The 20170-nt window shown below is 41.9% G+C and overlaps 1 protein-coding gene across 4 annotated transcripts in view; it reads left to right on the top strand.

Moving 5' to 3' along the window:
• Positions 1-997: 997 nt before the first annotated feature.
• The window catches only part of LOC126871025 (transcriptional regulator ovo-like), a 24524-nt gene continuing 5351 nt past the window's right edge, over positions 998-20170 (top strand). For 3 of the 4 annotated variants that reach the window (XM_050629356.1, XM_050629355.1, XM_050629358.1), the window contains exons 1-6: positions 998-1268; positions 1378-1693; positions 17265-17683; positions 18166-18637; positions 18965-19514; positions 19778-20112. In XM_050629356.1, coding sequence (XP_050485313.1) covers positions 1561-1693; positions 17265-17683; positions 18166-18637; positions 18965-19514; positions 19778-20112 — 1909 coding nt within the window. In that variant the 5' untranslated portion in view covers positions 998-1268; positions 1378-1560. The remainder of the gene's footprint in view (positions 1269-1377; positions 1694-17264; positions 17684-18165; positions 18638-18964; positions 19515-19777; positions 20113-20170) is intronic. The other variant, XM_050629357.1, reaches the window with a different exon arrangement.

Below are 20170 nucleotides of genomic sequence, written 5' to 3'. Positions count from 1 at the left end.
TTGTAATGAATTTACTCACGCTTAAAACACCCTATAGATACGTAGTTAGGTGCCTATAGCACAACAACATAATTCAAACCTAAGCCTCTATGTGTACATAATGGATAGAGCCGAGTACCTAGCTTTAACAATGAGTTAAGTCCATTATAAACCAGTATACAAATACGTACCTAGGTTGTTTAGTGAAGAATCATGCGTGCAACTGCAACGAATCGCACGGATAGTGTAGATCCGAGAAAGTTGTTCCTTTCTTCTTTGTTGTACATGTTAATAACTTTAGCGCGCTGAAATATTCGTCGATCATCCTCACGGAAGTGCTGTGCATCGTTGTTCACGATCTCGAGAAAAGCTCGTATGTATCTAGAACGACGATCGTTTGTTCCGAGACCGTGCATCAACGACTTTTCGCAGGAACGGGGACAATTTTGAACAACCCGCTGCGCTGTGTGAATGAAAAACCGGTAGTGCGTCGGCGCGACCGCGTTCACGCATTTACCGCAAAATGAGAAAAGTGTACAAAAAATATCAACCCGTGTCCCGGGTGACGAACAAATTGACCACCGTAAAGACAATATACAACGGAGCAGTAAAAGAATAAAGGGAAGAGGATAAGAAAAAGGTAAAAAGAAGAAAAGAGACGAGACACGGTCAGGATAAAACTATAAAACGCGTCTCTGTTAAAAAGAGACGCGAACACGAGACGAGGGAGGGAACCGGTGCGAGAGGAGTGGCAGGGGAGGGGGACATCGTACGCTTCAGCACACGTACGATGCTCCGTTACGCGCATGCGCAGTCCCACGAGCGGTTTCCATCTCCAACAGGACACCGCGCGCCACAGCGGACCCCTCACACTGCTAAAGCGACCAAATAATCCGGATGGGCTGTAAAGCACGCCAGCCGCGCTGGAGTGGGGAAAGTGGGGCCTGTTGGTAGGGTAGCAAAGTGGGGAGAGATCCAGTCGGTGGTGGGGACAAGGCCCCGACCGAGCGAAGAGGCAACGAAGTTTCAGTTGATCGCTAGAGTTCGACCGTTAATGTGTGCTCGCTCGATCTGTGCTCCGTGTCGAAGATAACTGTAAATCCGCGACAAAGAAAGACGAAGTTTTACCTTGGACTAACCGAGAACAGAGAGGCTAATCTATCTCTGGACTTCGCGATTGGCGTGTATCGTTGTTAATAGTGACTATCGCGGAAACCGAAGTGATCCGAAAATTCGCTGGTTAATATTCAAGATATTTCTTTTTCTCAAGGTGGATTTTAATCAGAAGTGTAAGTACGTCTAGCTCGCAACTAGAACCATTGACATCACTGCAAACTTGAAATTTCGTTTTGTAACCAAGTGTAACACTTCGCCGTATATTGCGGTTCTTTTCAACAGAATCAGTGATTACTGATCGTCGCTAGAATTACGTCCTAAGAGACGAGAAGACACTTCGAGAGATACCCAGAAGTGATTAGTGTGGTTGATGTCTCTGAAGAACGCAACTGTGGCCGACCATGGGAATGGTGCCTGAAGCCTTAGGGTGAAGTGTCACGTTAACATGCGCTAAGGTTCAGCAGAATGCCGAAAATTTTTCTAATCAAGAATCGATTGCATCAACAACAATTGAGACTATTAGAGGCACACCACGCCGGGAAGAATTCATCGACTAATGGTGCCGAACCTCTCAGTCTCATTGTGAATAAGCATCAGTGTAAGTAAACTTCCCTTATTTTAATTAGCTCCTCTTGATGCCGAGAAATGTACAGTTTTCGTTTCAACTGGGAAACTAAATTAGCAAATTTTTAGCAAATTTTTAGCGAAATCTTTGTAGCAAATCTTATGTACAAAATTCGTCGAGTTAATAATGAAAGATACAAATTTTGAAAATAGAAACGAGTGCCAAAATATTTTTATCATGAATATATCTTTTTAATACATCACAGCTGCGACATTTCATAAAGTATCTATATATCTTCTATGCATTCCGAGTTGTCAAGTTTTGTGACAGATCGATGTCTTTCTGGCAGAGATCGCGATGCAAATTTGGACGATGACCTCGCGAGAAATTATAACAATTTCTCCCTGTCGTGATGAATGTCGATCCGCCGAGAAGATTGCGAAGCCGGTTTCGGTAGTTCATTAAAATTCTCGGTTTTCTTCGACTTGGTTAGACTACTTTTTTACACTCGGCTCTCTCATGGAAAAAAAGAAGTGCGTGCCCGAGAATATTTTAGGGCAACCCCGCAGGTGCAAATGAATCGGACGCACAGGTGCCGTTGCAATTTAGGAGTACGTTTGCAAATTTGATTTGCAACGCTATCATTATCTCGCATTTCGTATAACGCGTTATTGTTTCATCGTTAGTCGTCTGCATCAACGTTCGAAAACTAACACTTTTTTTCACTGTTTACAAGTTCATATCAATTATCAGTTTGTCTTTCCTTATCTAAAAGTTATTCAGCTTGATTAAATTTATGTACGAAATGGAATTTTCTTTCAGTAACATATGATTGCTGTATATCATATAATCAAACCAATAGTAATCATAAAAAATAATCCATCAGTTTAAAAAAGAAACTGAAGCTAAGATCCGATTATTATTATGGATTTCGTAGCGATCCTATCTCTGTTTTAACGCTTGTCAACTTATTCTTTGTAACGGTTATTACCAAAGAACGGTGTAATACGTAAACGACATGTACATTTATCGCGCATTGTACGCAATATCATTTCAACGAACTTTAAATTAAACAAGAAAATAAATTTTCACGGCGAAACTGCACATATACTAAAAGTGTTATTAAATCGCTCGAGCATTATTTCAAGCAAAACAAACCAATAATGTACACGTGTCACATTCGTAACTTTTACGTACTATATATATATAGAATTTCGTGTTTTAAATATTTCAAGTGCGATATCGATATTGATTTCCAGTTATGTAATTGATTGGAAGACAGGTTAATTGGCTTTTTAGCCTGGGGCGCCTATTCGGTAGCATAGCGCGAGATGATAGCCCGACGCGGTTCTTTTACAACGGTATAGTGAGTAGACAGACCGACGAAGTTGGTCCTAAACTGGTTTAGAAAAATGACTGGAACCGGTTCTTCTTTTTCGTCACTCCTTCTTTTTTCTCTCGCATCACGGACACGGTCGGTCGTTTCGAGAGCTGGATGTCGATGGCCTCGTATCGATTATCACGCGCCGCAGGTGCAAATTTACTTTCCGACGACGTTACTCATTAAGCAGCTCGTATATCAATTAAACGTACGAAACCCAGAACGCGTAAGTTTGCCATCCTCAAAGGAACAAAATAAGCGCAACTATACCTCGATAACCGAAAGGGATCCTAAGATCCTAGGAACTCGCTGTCAACAGAAACGCTTACTTGCGTTTCTCGATTATCACGCGATAAATCAGACGAAATTATTCGACGTTCATTAGCAATGACTGCCGTCCTTCGTGCAATTGTAAATTTGCTTACCGTACATTTGACGACATTAATTTCGCGAAATAACGCGAAAAATCGACGAGATAACACCGACCGGTGTAGAGACGCGGACGCGCATTCAGTTAATCTGAAATTTGACTTAATTCGGCGCCGCTCGGTAAGAGTTCGATAACGATACATCGATTTTCTCTTTCAACTTTAATTCAATTGTGCCGTAAAAAATTCATTTTAATGCACTGCATATGGATCGCAAAACGTTGACTCAAAGATTTATCCTTGATAATGCGGAGCAATCGTTACACCTTCGAGCTGGCATCAATGTACCGTTAACAGCTAAAGATAAAGAGACCATTGAATATTAATACGGCTAAAGTCGTCGTACTTAGTAGATTTATTACGTCTACCCGTTAGATGAGATTCAATGATTTATCAGAACGACAATCTGTGCTGGAATAGTCTGACGCGTTGACGTGACGATGAAAGCACTCGACGTGTATGCAAAACGCGTGCAGAGTTTTTCTAGACGTATCTTCATATTTACGCATCGCGCAGAGATTTCTATGCTCGACGAGCCACTTCCACGTTCGAGCCGGAGACTTCGATGCCCGCATACGCGGGACGTCACTATACTTTTCACGCGCTTCGTCGTAGCATAGTTTAACCGTATACTTAACATACGTACGCTGACATATCATAGTTATCCCATTGATCGAATAATATTCATTCTATATCGATATACAAAATTCTTTTAATTCGTATCCTTCAAATATAAAATCTGAAATTGGTTTCACATCAAAGTATAAGTAATATCCAAGGGAATGATCCAAATAAAATTTCAAATAATTTTATCAAATATAATTTAAAACGACGTTGGTTTCTGTTTCTTTTGAGCTGTTACACGCGAATAGACGAAAGATATCGAATGAAATTTGCGTAATTGACTGCAAAAAAAGGAACAGGTTCAAGCACGAAGGAAGCATTCATTGAGAACGTAGCTCTTTTTTACGCACGTTTCACTTATTACGGTTCAATTTGGTCACGCAGGCGTTACACGATATTACGCAACGCGTTACAATAAGAATTTTCAAGTTTCGCACGGTTCTCGGGCGAATTGCGCAACGTCGGAGCACGGGAACGCTCACGAGTCGATCGTCAATGTCTGTAATTCCACGACGGCCAAGGCGAGCTCCGCGTACCGGTGTTAGAATCTCGTGCCGGGTCGATGGAGAGGGAGTGATAGAAGGACGTGGCCGGTTCGAAGTCGTAAATAGAAAAGCGACCGGGAAAAATCAAACTCTCACATTCCTTGAATCAGAATTCTTATCGAACGTTTTGCTGCTTGCGCTAAGATTTATCGTCGGTTGGGAAATGGACTATAAGCGAAATAGCGCTCGCGAAGAATACAACTTATGAATGAGCAGTTGCATATTTAAAATTGATCCGAGTTCGATGATTTCTTCATTTCTTAGCAACACTTTGGATATATTCGGCGAAGAAAAATCTCTTGCTCTTTTCTCAAAACCACAATGAATGTTGCTTTATATGAACTGATTGTAAGACAAATAGTTTATATCATTGGATTCCATTCATTTTTCTTACTCGTTATGACGTTTTACTCATATAATAGGAGTTGTTTAGATTTAGGTAAATAGATTCAACCAGTAAAATCAAGCGATACGAATACCAGATCGGTTACTATTTCCTTGAAATAATCAACGTATATACGTATAAACAGAGTTCTACGGTATTAGGTTAATTTAGTTTGTTTCGTGTTAGTTCGAAAAGTCTCGAGTCAATACGTTAGATAGGTACAACTGCCGATTGTTTTATTCAGTTTAGAACACGCATCCTATTTAGATGTTAGCCGCAAACCGCGTCACAAGTTGTCGTACTATCACCGTGTGCGTGGAATGTGTTAAATTCGACGCGATGAATACGAATGCTGGCGACGAGCATAACAAAACATTGCCCTTAAAGTAGAATTGTAAATCGAAAGATATATCGGTATGATTTAACCAACTATCCGAAGGTCGGGGAACAGAGAACAATTTCGACGAAACGTATGAATTTTGTTTCACCAAGCTGAACGAGATTCGCGAAATATACCATTTAAAATCGTGTCGCTTTCCAAAGTTGGCGTATGCAGAATGGTGTGCGACTAGACGAACGTACCAGTCAGAGGCGGCGTTCGGCTGTCGTTGACACGTAGGGTAATCGCGCACCTGTGCCAAAGACTAGTACACCAGGATGTGCAGTCATTGTAACGAATTACAATGCACTGCTCGCGGTGTTCATCGTGCGTGCATTTCGAGGCACGCGCGTGTGCGTGTACTGGTATATGGGTATCAAAGGTACGGGTTTCCTCTAGCAATGGCAATGACAACCGGGTGAAAAACCTATCAGCTCTTCGCCTCTTCTAATTACTCGAAATACCACCACAGTGTAGGCCTTCATTTCGTTCGTTTATTTCGATGAAAAACCTAAAATATCTCGTAAAGAACTGAAGCGTTATCGCGTACGTATATTTTAATTAATTGAAACCGGGTAGCTGAATGACTAACAGAAATCACCGAAGGACAGCTAAATGATATTTTAAGAGGGGATGATTTAACGACGGAGGTAAGTGTCGCGATAAGGAACATCGGTTGGCTTTGAAACGACACAGCGTGGACCTGTGGTCGCGCGGAAAACAGGTTCAGCTCGTGGTCGAAAGCAGTGTAAGCAGGTAGAAGACAGAACGTGGCTACGTCGTCTGGTTGCTGCACACACGCGCGACTCACCTGTTCACAGACGTTGCACGCACACTTAGCTACGGTCGCCGCACAGAAACAGCCGTATTAACGACTACCGTGCCGCGGAGGCTAATGGCGCAAGAGGGCCGTGACCGAAATTCTTTCGAAGCAAAGGGGCCAAGTGCAGAAAACGCTCAGCTCGATAAATCTGTTGCGACCGCCACCGAGTCCTTGCAAGAACGCGCGCTACCACCTCCTCTGATTTTCTCTTCGAGTTCGCGATCATTCTTCAACCATTTAGATAATGTTTAACTTCCTTGGAGGTTTATTTTTTTCTCAAGGCAGATGCACCGTTGCACCTGTAACCAGCCAGTTTCTCCAACACTTTCGTTTGTTTTCGATCTACGCGCAACGCTGTTTCTACTTTTTTTCTTTTCGTATTAAACGAATATCTTCTTCATCCCCTTTTTCTTTCTCTTCTTCTCTTTTCTTATTTTGCATGGCTGTTCGATGTCTTCTCTTTTTAAAAGACTAAAACTGTTACGAATCAAAGATTCGGTTAATTTGAATCGGAACGATTGTTCGCTGCTAATATAACACTCGCTTTGAAGCAAGATACAAAACGATGAGAAACCGCAAAAAACAAGCAGGTGTATCGGTGAAAAAAATGGTGAGAGTTTCGGCTGAAGCGTGAATCTCTCTTTTTTCTCCGTTCATTTCCATCCACAATTGCAAAAAGCTCCACGAGTCAGAGGAATCGGCTTGCATTCGCGACGCGTGTTATTACGCTCGGCGAACACTGTAATTGGGAAGCCGCGGCGCGGCGACTTGGTCGCGATCTGCCGACATCGTGAGCACACCGGCATACGTAACGTCTTATTCAAAGATCATTATTCTAACTAATATTCGAGCTGATAAACATGAAACGACATGAATGAAAATGCAACAGCTAATATCCATGGTTCTCGAAGTTTTTCTGCCGCTCTACAAACTTTTAAGTAGCCATTCGCAAAGGAAAAGCTGAAGCAGGTATCATTAATCATCGTTGCAACTTCAATTACGGTTAATCTAAATTAGAAATCTAAGTGAATCTGATCACGAGATTTATCGCTTAATCGCCGTGTTATATGCATCTCTTGAATAGATTTAGAGCGATTTCAGATCTTTTAAATCTTTTTCTTTTCGAATCTTTTCCAATTTCCTCGCAAGATATTCGAACAATCGATTATCCAGATCCTCTTAGAACTGTTTCAAAAAAAAAAAAAAAAAGATGTTTCAACCAAGAATATGTTTCGAAATTATTAAAAAAATCTATAAAAAAATATTTTGAACCGTCAATGTGTTCGCCGAATATTTTATGCAAAAATATTATATCCGATACGAAAGACGCGAAGTCGCAGCATGGCTTCATTGGCCACGATTTTGCCATAATCATTGCTGAATAGTGACGGCAAGGAAAAAGGGGGGAAAATTTTCCGCGTTGGTGTTGGAACTACCGTCCGCGTTCGTTTAATCGTGTGCCAGTATCGTACCGGTTTTTCCTGCGCATTTCCTGCAGAATGCAACGAGAGGTGGAACGCGCCGATTACGTTTCCGTATGTGCAACGAATGTCAAGGCTCAGCGTAGGTCTCGAAAACACGTTCTACTCCGTTCTCCATCGTTCTGTGTTCGCTACGCTCATCACGCTCTAATCAATGGAAAATGACAAAAAGAAAAAGAAAAAAAGAGAAAAGAAACACGGTAGATAGGAGAAACACTTTAGGCTGTTTGTATCTGTAATTGTGATTTGCGGTATCGAATCTTTTCATTTTTTCAATGCACACAGAGTGCATTGTCGTTCATAATATTGTGCTAAAAATTCCACTGTTCAAGCCTATAACATTGAGTAGAACTTTTTACCTATCTGAACCCGTTGGAATAAACAGCGTATGTAGATAATAGAGATTCACCAATTTCCCTCCTTGAGGATGATAAGAGTTTACGTTCAAACAACAATTCAATGGTCAGGAGTTCGTTTAACCGTGCATTAGCGAAGATTTTGTTTCAATATAATAAAATTTCGTTACGTGAACATCACTTACTTGAATGAGCTTTTAGTATAACCGATTAAACGCGTTCGCTCTTGAATCCACCTACCCCAACATAAGCTTCTAGCAACGTGCACGAAAAATTGTAGATATCGTAGAGACTAGGTTAGACCCTAAGTTATAAACTCCATCGATATAAACTGCTTGTCTTACAAGTTCTTATAAACGAAGTTTTACTCTCATTATTTTATTACTTAAATTATTGTGGTAGAATTTCAAGCATAACTTAACTGGACAACAAAGAAACTATGAAGTTTCTGGACGTCTATACAAACACTACATTCGTTGTAACCTTCGTCGAGCGTTGTACGACTCTAGGTCGAACTTTTATTTCATGTTTATATTTCGTACTTATCATTTTGTCAGTTCGCACGTGACGTATAACTGTTACGGTAAGATTGCCATGCCACGTCAAATATGCCGCCCGAACGATAAAAATTTTTCATCAAGATTATTTCAACTTCACCGGTCACATCGACAGCGCAATGCGTAGCGAGACCTCGGTGCTCTGTCGAAAGAATTGCCTGTGCGTCCAGTAGTAGTTGCATTTCTCGTCGCAACTTTTCACCGAGCGACGAGAACGACCGCGGAAGATAGTCTGCCTTGATCTTCCGTTGTGCGCCTCTAGAAAGACGTTGTTCGCGAGAGAAGAGTCGCGTTAGAAGGAGGGAGGCCACGGTCGGAGAAGAATTAACGGACAACAGGAGGAGGGACAGCGTGCACGGTTCCATTACGTAAGGCAACCGTGTAGCTGCGTGTACAGTGTCACCTTGCTGTTCGCGATGCTTCGACCCACGCACAGTACCGCTACGCAAATGCTACGCAGATACGGTGCAGCTAGCAGCTAGCCTCCTCTGTCCACACCGACTCTCCTCCTTCGACTCTTCTTTTCACGTCTTGTCAGTTACCTCGCGAAGTTTAAGTCAACGAAACCGATTCTTTGCGGGGGATTAAGCACATAATATCGAAATAGACGCGCGTTCGATAAGGCGCTCCGTTCGTTGAAAAATAAGGGGCACGATCATTGATTTTGTTTTCAAAATGTTCAACTCTGAAACTTTAACGTTATTCAGTAGTATTTTCCTTTTCGTAGTTCAGTGTTTGTAAATATAACGAAGCAGTTCGTTTCAAAGATATTTCGTAATGGCGTTCTTCTTTTTGAAACTTCGAAACGTTCAACTTTGGAAAACTGACAATTATTTCATAAAATTTTCTCCCATATAATTCGAGTTTCGAGTATTATATACATATATATATATATGCCATAAGAATTACACTAAGTTATCGATCTTCCTAACAGTTATTAGGAACACACATAGATTAATTGAGATCCAGACTTGTAAAATTATACGATGGAGGGAACAAGCGTGACAATAAAATACCATGACTTATACATAGTATATTGGACTTATTTGAATTGTATGAGTTTCTGGAAATTCTAGACGCTGCTCGCAATCTTGAAGCTGTCAACGTGACTTGGCTGACATTTCCACAACTCCACCATATATACATATATAAGACGTTAATAAATAATCAACATTTTTTTCCAGACTCTCCAAGCGTCGGATATACTGCATATAAAATTTGCTTATCTATCCACTCTTATTTGTTTAGCTGATCTATCACCGACACGTTCTTTGAACAATTGTCAGACAACGCGGGCATTTTTCGAGAAGAATTTTTAAACAAGGAGCTCCATCTTCAAGTTGCCGCTTTTTTTTTTGCAGGTCCACTTTAACTAATTGGGAATCCAGTTTCCGGGCCACCGGACTACGAATATTATGTTTAACACATTTTTCTTACATATTTTAGGTGCAAATACTTTACAAAGCCAGTTAATACGATTTTAATGAGTAACATCGTTTAACTTTAAACGATGCGCCAGAAAGACTTTCAAAATAGGGTCTTCTTAATGATACGACTCGTGATTCATAAAATATGCAGAGCTTCCATAATTAACACAAATCCCTGTGTACATTTTTATGGGCTCTGCAACTATTACGAATAAATTATTGCATTTTATAATTATAATAATAATTAATTATAATAATAATTAATCCCTTGCGGACGAGTGTCGGCATATAGCCGCTCGTATCTGTTCACAGTTCCGAGTACTTATTTGGAGGTGTCTGGCGTACTTCTATTTTTCTGAGCGATAATCTTATGCGTATTTACGCATGGGTATAGTAAACTAAACAGTAATAACTTTTTGATGAAAGAAAACTATAGATCTTTAGAAATCTTATCTTCCGTTTAACGTAAACTCGCGATGTAGGATGATGGTCGAGTCAGGCCGAACTTCAGTCTTTCAATGGCATTATCAGACGAATCAGCAAGCTTTTTACATATTTTATATATTTTTTATAATACCTTATACACGATGCCTAAAAAATCCAGAAAGCACATGTTCGATAATGATAATACAAATATTATTTTGAACCTGACATAGAACACGACGACAGTGCTTCAGACAGTGAAAACGAACTCCGTTCAACAAGAATACACAACAGAAATAGTGACAGTAATGAACTAAATTTTAAAGAAAATAATACAAGTTTCGACAATGAATAATGCAATCATTCAGCGTATATATTTTCTCAACTGCGCACGCCAGTACCTCCACAGCGACGCTCGCTCGTCGAGCTGACCCGTCCGCAAAGGATTAAAAACGATACACGCTTTATCCCTTGATCATCGTGATAATCAACCGACATTGATTCGATGCAAGTATCGCATCGGAACAATTATTATTGGCGACGCGCATTCTTGCAGTAGTCATGCCTTATTGTTCGTGTACGTGTGTTGAGCATGAGTTTACTGCCGAGTTTGCGCTTCGCGTCTGGATCTGATTCTTCCATTTGATTTTTAAGCATAAGCATAACCTGGATTTTTTAATTTATGTAATTGTGATAGTCCTAGTTATAGTTATCTTAAGTGAGCAATTACTGTTATTTGTGGTACCTTTGATCAAATTCTCTATCTTTCGATTCAGCGAAGCTTGACATATGACATATATATATAACATAACAGTATTTTATATATATATATATAATATATATATATATTATATATATATTGTGTATACATATTACAAAGGTTGCTATTTACAAGTTAAAATAGCCGAACCATGATGTACATGTTACTTTTTACTGAATGAATTTGATTTTGATCATATCACTCAGGAGCGAGCATCAAAATTACAGGCGCAAAAATTATTTTCCCCGAAGAAAGGAGTAAAACGATTTCATCGAACGCTCTCCTTCTCTCAATTAAAATTCCAAAAGGCGGGGCAACCAGCTACTCTCGTTAAGGTTCAAAAGACGACGCGTCGCGAGTTCGAATCCTCGGTATGGAGCTCAGCATTTTGAAAGGGCGGAAAAACCCAAAATTTCTCTAAAAATTTCAAAACACGCTACAAATTTTGTAACAGTGCAGAGAAACTAATCTACTAACTAGTTTCGAATGTGAAAATAGATCGGCTCGAAGTAGTGGGACAATGGTTTCTTCCAATGTAATTACTTCTGGTTCACCGCAGTAGTCAGATTCGCTACCGATAAAGCGAATCTAGCAGTCGTTCCAAACGAGCCTCGGAGTAATGAAAAATTTGCACTGTGAATCGATTACAAATCTTTAATGGTACGCTTTCGAGACACAAAGTTAGTTGGAGACACCAGTTAGTTGGAATGGCTGGAAAGTACCGAAGCGAGAGATCAGTCAGTGAAAGACAAAATTGGCGCATTGTTTGGGCTGTCTGTGTATCCGCGTGAACGCGAATGAACGATGGCGTGTAAGCGGTGAAGGTTCGTAGCACCGCGGGTAGCCAAAAGGAAAGGAAAGGAAAAACTGGAGAAAAAAAAGGATTTAAGGGAGTGGTCGGGGCGTAAGTAGGTCGACTAAGTCGAGGCGTTCGATCGAGCAGACAACAACCAGCCACGAAGCTGCCGCCAGACCAATGGCTGACAAGACAGAAGCTTCTCCCGCCAGAATATCCAATCTGCCTCTTTTTCTCTCTGATCATGAACTTCGTGTTCGTATGATTCCTATAGGGTTTCGACGAAGAACAGTCGTTCTCTTCCTCTTCAGATCTTAAATCTATATATACATAGATGTTGTAGAGTTTTTCTATACAATCCTCGTAATGCTACAATCAATGATAATGTGATATATAGATATTGTCGACGATAGAAGGGATCGCTGCAGGAATATAATAATTTCATCTCCTAGTCATTGTTCTTCTTGTTATTCCAATTTGATATAAATTCTTCAATATTAGTAGTAACATCTGCATTTTCGATCATGAAATCTATTTACTTCTGTTCGTCTACGATAAATGTTATTGAAACGTTGGAGCCATCTCTTCGTTGCCCCAAGCCTTTCAATCGGAAAAAGATGAAATAGCTTTACGCTTGCGTCGTTTTTTAAGAGAAAACTACACAGTAGTGTTTCGTCGTATTTCGAACGTAGGCTACGGTTTAAAGACACGATGCAACTACTAACGCTCAAGACGTTGTATTTTTCGCTACGACAGCGCGAACCGAAGAACTAAAATGCGAGTCATTAAAAGGCGATAGATAAACGACCGGAGGAAAAAAGCAAACGCGACGTCATTGCGTTCGTCATCGGAGACTCTTCAACCCGTTACTTTTTAACGTTGAGCACCGTGAGGCTCCGTCGAACGTTCTTGCTCGCCTTGGACCATATCTTTATAGCGATCGAGTTCGCGGAGCCTCATTTAAAATGGAACTGTCTATGCGGTGCGCTGGCTCAAGCTAAAGCATTATTATCATAGTATCTCTGTTGTATCTTCTGGCTTCTGTAACGAGGAAAACCCGTCAACTACGCGACAAAATCACCAGCGGGACGGAAATCGGAATTTATAGTAGGAGATTAAGCGACGATATCGTAAACCGCGCGGGTCCGCGCGCGATGCCGTTTACAATGACGCATACTCAATGTCACGCGATCTCCTAACGTTGATTTCAACTTTTCTACGATACACTTGCTCCTCGTTGACTGTCGCTTCGTCTTCTTCGTGACACAGCCATCTCTGATGACAGTAGCGACATCGGTCGCAATCCAGTACTTTCGTGAGATTTAGCCCAGAAGTTTCCTATAATTGAGAGATTAAAAGGGAAGAAAGACGAATCAATGGTGATTAGGTCGGTTTTGATCTTCGCGATTATAAATGTGATTTATTTCTCACGGGAATGATAGAATCTATAAAATCCAAAGGATCTTTTCTGTCTGTGATAAAACTCGAGAAGTGCTCGTTTCAATGTTGTAACCTGTTTACTAATCGTTTACTAATGTATTATTTGACACGTACCACAACGCTACCTTGTACAAACTACACGACGAAATAATCACTCTGTGATAGAACGAGCACGACGCGGGTTTCGCGTTAGATTTCGATCGTTTAAAATTAGATACTTGCATAGATTCGTGCGACTTTATCATACTTACATGGTAGAGAGACATATAGAGAACGTTAGTTTAATATAGAACGAACGTTACGAGGGTGTTGCGTACGGTCAAGGCTTGAACAGCTATCAGATCTTTCTCGTTCACCGAGAGACCGTTCGGTCTTTCAAGACTCCTAACCGGTCAGGCCTCCCCCATCATTCTCTCTCTCTCTCTCTCTCTCTCTCCCTCCCTCTCTCCCTCTCTCTCTTCCTCTCTCTCTCTCTCTCTCTCCCTCCCTCTCTTTCTTCGATCTTCGACTCTCGATAAGGATTCGAGGCGACTGAATCCTCGGTACAGCTAAATTGCTCGAAAACTCGCAACGCGGACAATCGAATGGGCATCGCTAGTCTCTCGGCAGGGAGCTGCTCGTTCCTGCCGAAGCAGACTCGAAGTACCGGTTCTTGTTTCTTCTTCTCGCTCTCTCGTGGCCTCCCTTTCTTCTTCTCTGTCCAGACGGAAGAGTAGAAAGAGGGAAAGAGAAGGATAGAGAATTCCTTGGAGGAGGGAAGACGCGACTGGAAGAAAAAGATCGGTACGCCGGTCACGAAGCTCGCGCAGGTATTTATAGCACGGCCCCGGACCTGTTCGAGGGATTTGGTCGGAGGATCTCACGTACACGGGCCGATTCTGTTTGAAGGTTGCTCAACCGCGAACAGAACCCGCCATTTTGGTTCCTCTCTACCGCGGACCCGTTGTTACCTTCGACTTGGAGGTGTGACGCAACCGCTTGCGTAAAGACGCGTCGTTAGAAGCATTCTCTAAACGTTTGACCCACCGTCTCTATAGAACCATGAAATCTCCGCTCGTAGAAACGCGTTTCGCCCCAGGGACGGAGCTGTCGCGATCGCTGCTGGTAGCGCTGGAACGAAGGACGTTCGAAATCCTAATGATGATGACAGGTGCCATGTACTATATGGAAATATCGAAGATCGGTTCTGATTGATAGCAGTCTATTAGTATTTATTGCCTTGATATTCTTTAGTGGTTAAAGAAGTGACGAATTAAATAGCAATGAAAATTGAAATTGCTGGCGAAACGAGAGTTCCTTTGCCGAGTTTTCTTTCCTGAAATCCTCACCTATTACGAGATACGTAGATAGCTCTTCGATTATATTTCGATTCGGTCGTGGTATTTCAGTTTTTAAATCGTCCATTTCATTTCGTATTTAATTAACTTCTAACTTTGTTCTCCGCCGTGTTACATTTCTGCGATATGAAAAGATACAACGAGATTTGTATTATAATAAAGTCAAAGTACGCGCGGATAGATCATTTTCTGAAAAATAGCGGTAGATTGACTCACATCACTACGATTGTCAGTCGTAAGCAAGAAGAAACTTTTTCCGTGTTCGAATCGATAGTCGAAAGCGCGATCAAAGTTAAAAAAAAACGCAGAGTGGAAAAGGCTTTCCTCGTCGCTGGCCCCATATAGACGGCGCGCACGTGCTCACAAAAAGTAGCGTGTCCTCGCGACTGGTTTCCTGGTTTCCGCTCGAATGGCTTCGTCGGCCGACACGATGTCCTCGTGCTCCATTCGCGAAACACAGTCGGTGTCAAAGTCAAGAGAACGCAGACCCAAGCGTATCCCGGTAATAGAGAGAAATTACGAATGCGACTCTACGGCCAGATGCCTCAGCCCCGGCCCGACCGATCAAGCGATCCGAGACTGCGTGTAATTGCCTCTCAGACTGTCCTTGAAGGGCGCTCCTCCTGTTCGCGTCTGTCCGCCGTAAATATCATTGTCGAACGATGGAAAGTTGCACGCCGTTGCAATCGCGTAGCTTACTCGCTTTACTTGTACTCGCAAGGTTATCGTTATTTTATATTCAAGAGCGTCGTTCGATCGGGTAACGCGTGTAGCTGTAACGCGAGCTTGAACAAGGTAGCGTATGTGGAAAAGATAACCGTAAGGCGAAATAGATTGTCGACGTTGGTAGAAATAGCGTAAGCCAGTAAATTTCGAATCGGTCGACTTTCAACGTCGATCGTAGTCTTACCAATTGCTATGTAAACTTTGTAAGTGATACGGAAGACGTATTGCAAATAAATTGTGGTGTGCTTCTCTCTTCGCACGTTTCTCTTCAACCATTGAATTTTTCCAATCTTTTGTCGTACAATTTTTCGTACAGTTCATTCTTTCTTCGTATCTTTTATGAGGCAATTTAACACATTGACGCCGTGACCGATATTCAGGGTTTTCTCTGTGAGGCGGCGCCCGAATGCACGGTCTGCTTCGTGGGGCGGTGCAGTGTCAGATTAGACTGTTCAACACGATCGCAATTTTTCAACTTTGACCTCAATTTATAGCAAAATTACAAAAGCTATACGATTCCTGTTGGAAAATAGTGTTAGGTTAGGTTAAATTTTTAAAATGGACTGATAAAAGACCAGTATATATGCTAGCTATTTTCAAAAATCACAGGTGTGTTATTGTTCAGGGGAAAAAATTATTGATCACCTTTTGAGTTCAGTGAATCCCCACAGAGAAGAAATGCCAAGTGAAAATAAAGTACTGCCCAAAAAACATTCACATTTTCTGCAGTCGTACCAAGGGTCCGCGAGTAAAACGAGACAGCGGTGTAAACAATGTTATAAACGCATTTCTAGAGTAAAAGGTAGAGAGTATGCCGCGAATAAAACCAAAAAAGTAACAACATATTGTGATCGTTGTAAAGGCAAGCTGGCACTCTGTCTAACATGTTTTAAAAAATTGCATAAAAAAAGGAAATAATTATGTTGTTTATAATATTGAATTGTTATGTTTTCACTATTGAATGTCTGTTTATAATGTTGAGATAAAATAACATATTTTGTACTACCTATTTTGTGAAATGCAAGTGTAATCCACCGTGATGCACATCGCCTCACGAAACAGACTTATGTGACCCACCGGCGATGCACGCCGTCTCGCTGGACAGGCTCGTGTGACCGGTGATGCACGCTGGCATCAACGTATTAAACGGTTGATAGGATCTAACGCCCGTCACCGTTCATGGGAGAAGCGGTTTTTCGAATGAATTCTAATGGTAGCTTGGGTTTAATCGTGTGCGAAACAACGTTGCTGCTCGAGGACGAATTACGAGGCGGTGCGTGAAGGACGCACGGAAAAAGAGTATAGCATACGGTACCTACGAACCCCCTCAAGGTTGCTCGTAAATTCAACCATCCTGACTCTACGACGAGAGCCCATATTATAACCGTATGCTCATTACTTATTCCAGACGCATCAAGCATTAAAATTTTGTCTGAGTCGAACTAAATTTGCGAATTTTAATCATCGAACAGTTTTCTCACCCAACGACGATCGACCTACTGCAAATGAATTTGCTAAGAATGTTTAAAACAAAAAAAATTGGCTTTTAGAGCTGAAGCTTCATATCAACTTATTATCTTTTTAATTGTTTTTGCCTTTTTTGATTCATCCAATCGTGATGATGCATCTAAATATTCCCAGAACAATCCAATAATCCAAACATAACATGGTCACAACAAAAACACTCGGCACGGGAATATTATGTAAACATAAGAATATTGAATTCAACGATACAGATCGCGAGAAAACAGACGATGATCGAGCAACGACCCCGGAATCGTTACGCAGCAGCAGTCCAGCTTCTTCTCCACCGCCACAATGGCAATCGAGCACTCCAACCGATACACCGCCGCGTCGATTCATCTCGAGTATTCTCGGCGGAGACGTACCATACGGGAGCAGAGGACACGTACTGACTAGGGCGGAACGTAAGGAATATAGCAGCCCACCGATCGTTCCCTCCTCTAGCGATGCTACTCAATTTCTCTCGAAATCGGAGAAGCTGGTGCTACCCAGACCTGACACTCCTCCAAAAACGCCAAGAGTCGAACCACCGACTAGAGTGTCAGTCATTCAGAGGGTGCCTTCACAAGGTCAGTCAACGTCTAGGAGGGAGGATAAGGTTGAAGTGCCACAAGTTCACGAACCGGAACAGGTATCTTCATCATGTTTCACTGGGTCTGAATTTCTAGTCGCTTGAATTTTGTCCATACTACCTTGTTATACCTGCGTTAACAAATATGCTCCTCTCTACTCTTTATTTTAAGGTTTCTCAATTTTAACGATTTCATTTCCATGGTGTTATGTGTATAATAGTGTAAGCTATGTTGTATCCCAAAAATAGTCAACTTTCAGTGGTACCAGGAAAGTTATGGCAGTCCGCACATGTATAACGATCTTTCCATATTCACAAAAAAATACAAAAAAAATGTCATAACTCGACCGAAAATAACTAAAACAATGTAGAAGGTGTTGGTTGTGTGCATCCTTAAATCATTACTCGCTTGTTATTCATAGAAGCTGGAAGGAAGGGCATTCCTGTCTATTTATCTCACGCATACATGTACTAATTAATTCTGGTGTAACCGCCTGCGAAAATCTATCATGACAGCTAACACAGAGGACTTATTTTTGCAGGAACAGCCAATCGATTACGCTGTGCCGAAGAGAAAGGAAGAGGACGAGGAGCGAGGTCGCGAAGGTGCAAAAGTATCGCGCGCGATTGGTAATTCAATTGCCAGGCCTCTTCTAGCCATGAGATTATCTGGTCCTCAGGTAGTTCACGCAGCAGCAGGTCACGGAAGATCTTCAACTTCCGGTGGCAGCGGGAGTTCCGGTTCTAGCAACGGGTCTAGCAACTCCGGTAGCTCCTCTTCTTCGAATTCAGGCGGAAGTGGTAGCTACTGCGGAGGCGGGGCAGTCACAGGTGGTAGTGGAGGCGGTGGAGCTGTAGGCGGAGGCGCTGGAGGTGGAATGAATCCTGGTGGAAACGGTCGCGGAAATTACGGGCCGAGTTCGCCACCCACTGGCTCTTTACCTCCCTTCTATGAGTCCCTCAAGGGCGGGAATAATCTGGCAAATTTCGCAAATCAGTACAACAGTACTCAAGGTATGATAGCTAATAATGGCTACAAAAGACATCTGGATAAGTGCTATTGTATTTATTATATATTTACATACTGATTAATTAGTAATATTTTGTATAATGTATAATAATATATAAAACTGTATAATATATAAAATATCCAAAACGAAATATTCGTTCCTTATGTATAATAACTAGTAGATGATATAAATCCTCCCTTAGGTATAATTTCTTTAGTTGTATTCATAAAATTATGAATACACAAATATTCGCAATGTATTACTAATCTATAAATATGCTATACTATACCATAAGTCAATTACTAATACATGAATAAAATGATTGTCTCAGGAAACGGGTATTTGACGCCATCACCGGCGGTAGGAATGGACTGCGACGCAGGACAGCAAGACATAAACTCGCAGCATTCTCAATATAATGCCCAAGAGGGCAAGCAATATTCTCTTCTACAGAATGTGTGCGCATCTTATGGTTTGACACTGAAGGAGGAGGAAGATCTATCCGCATACAAGATACAAACAAACGATTTGCTATCGGGACATTATGGCGCCTATGATATGACCGACACAGGAATGATGGTAGACATGGTGACGGGCGCCGTTGTAGATCCTCTTCAGTTCACCGCTACCTTGACCTTCAACTCACCCTCGGATCATACCGCTCTTCTTGAGAGTCTGAGCGATGCCGCCGATTTATTTTTGCCGAGGCTACCAGCTGAGGATGGTAGCAACGATCTTCTGGAAGAATCTTTGCACTCGCCAGCTTCGGCTGGAAGTGGAATCGGCCAGGACAGCGGGCAAATGACCACTCCCGTAGAACCGAGCGTCGATCCTTTCCCAGAGCACAGCATGGCCTTAACCAGAGGCTTCGACGCGTCGAGGTAAGTACTCGTGAACAATCCTTTACTCGGAATCGAGCTGCTTTCGATGTTCGCACGCGATACGCCTCTCTAACGTTTGTGAATGTCACGTGTTCTGTTGCATTGGAAATCGAGACTGCTCTTTGAACTGGACATTGAATCGTAAGAGAAAGCTGTAAAATTCGCTTTATTAAAAAGGATTCCGAGGAACCAAATGAGATGCGCTCGAAAGTTGTTCGTCGACCGTCGTAAAATAATACAAACAAACAACCATCTCTGTTCAGGAGCAGCTACACAGCAGTTCCTCAACATTTCAGTTCGAAATTAGGGCTGACCTACGCTACAGCAGAGTCAAGTTATCAGCCCATCGCCAAGGAACGCCCAGAGCTCGCGCTTCACATTAATCAGAACCCCCAACACCACCCGGAACCGCAGTTGCAACAGCTACAGATACAGGTGCAGTTGCAACAACACCAACAGCACCAACACCAGCACCAGCACCAGCAGCACCAACAGCATCAGCAGCAGCAACCGCCGCCGCAGCAGCAGCAGCAACCGCCGCCGCAGCAGCAGCAACACCAAGGACTGTTGAGTCCAGGATTAAGTTTTACCGGTAGCGGTTAGTGTTTATATCGCCTCTTTCCCTTCGTAAAACAGCTTGTACAAATATCCTATAG

Source organism: Bombus huntii, chromosome 11, assembly GCF_024542735.1.
Source record: "Bombus huntii isolate Logan2020A chromosome 11, iyBomHunt1.1, whole genome shotgun sequence".
NCBI lineage: Eukaryota > Metazoa > Arthropoda > Insecta > Hymenoptera > Apidae > Bombus > Bombus huntii.
This window is presented reverse-complemented; position numbering and strand designations above follow the sequence as displayed.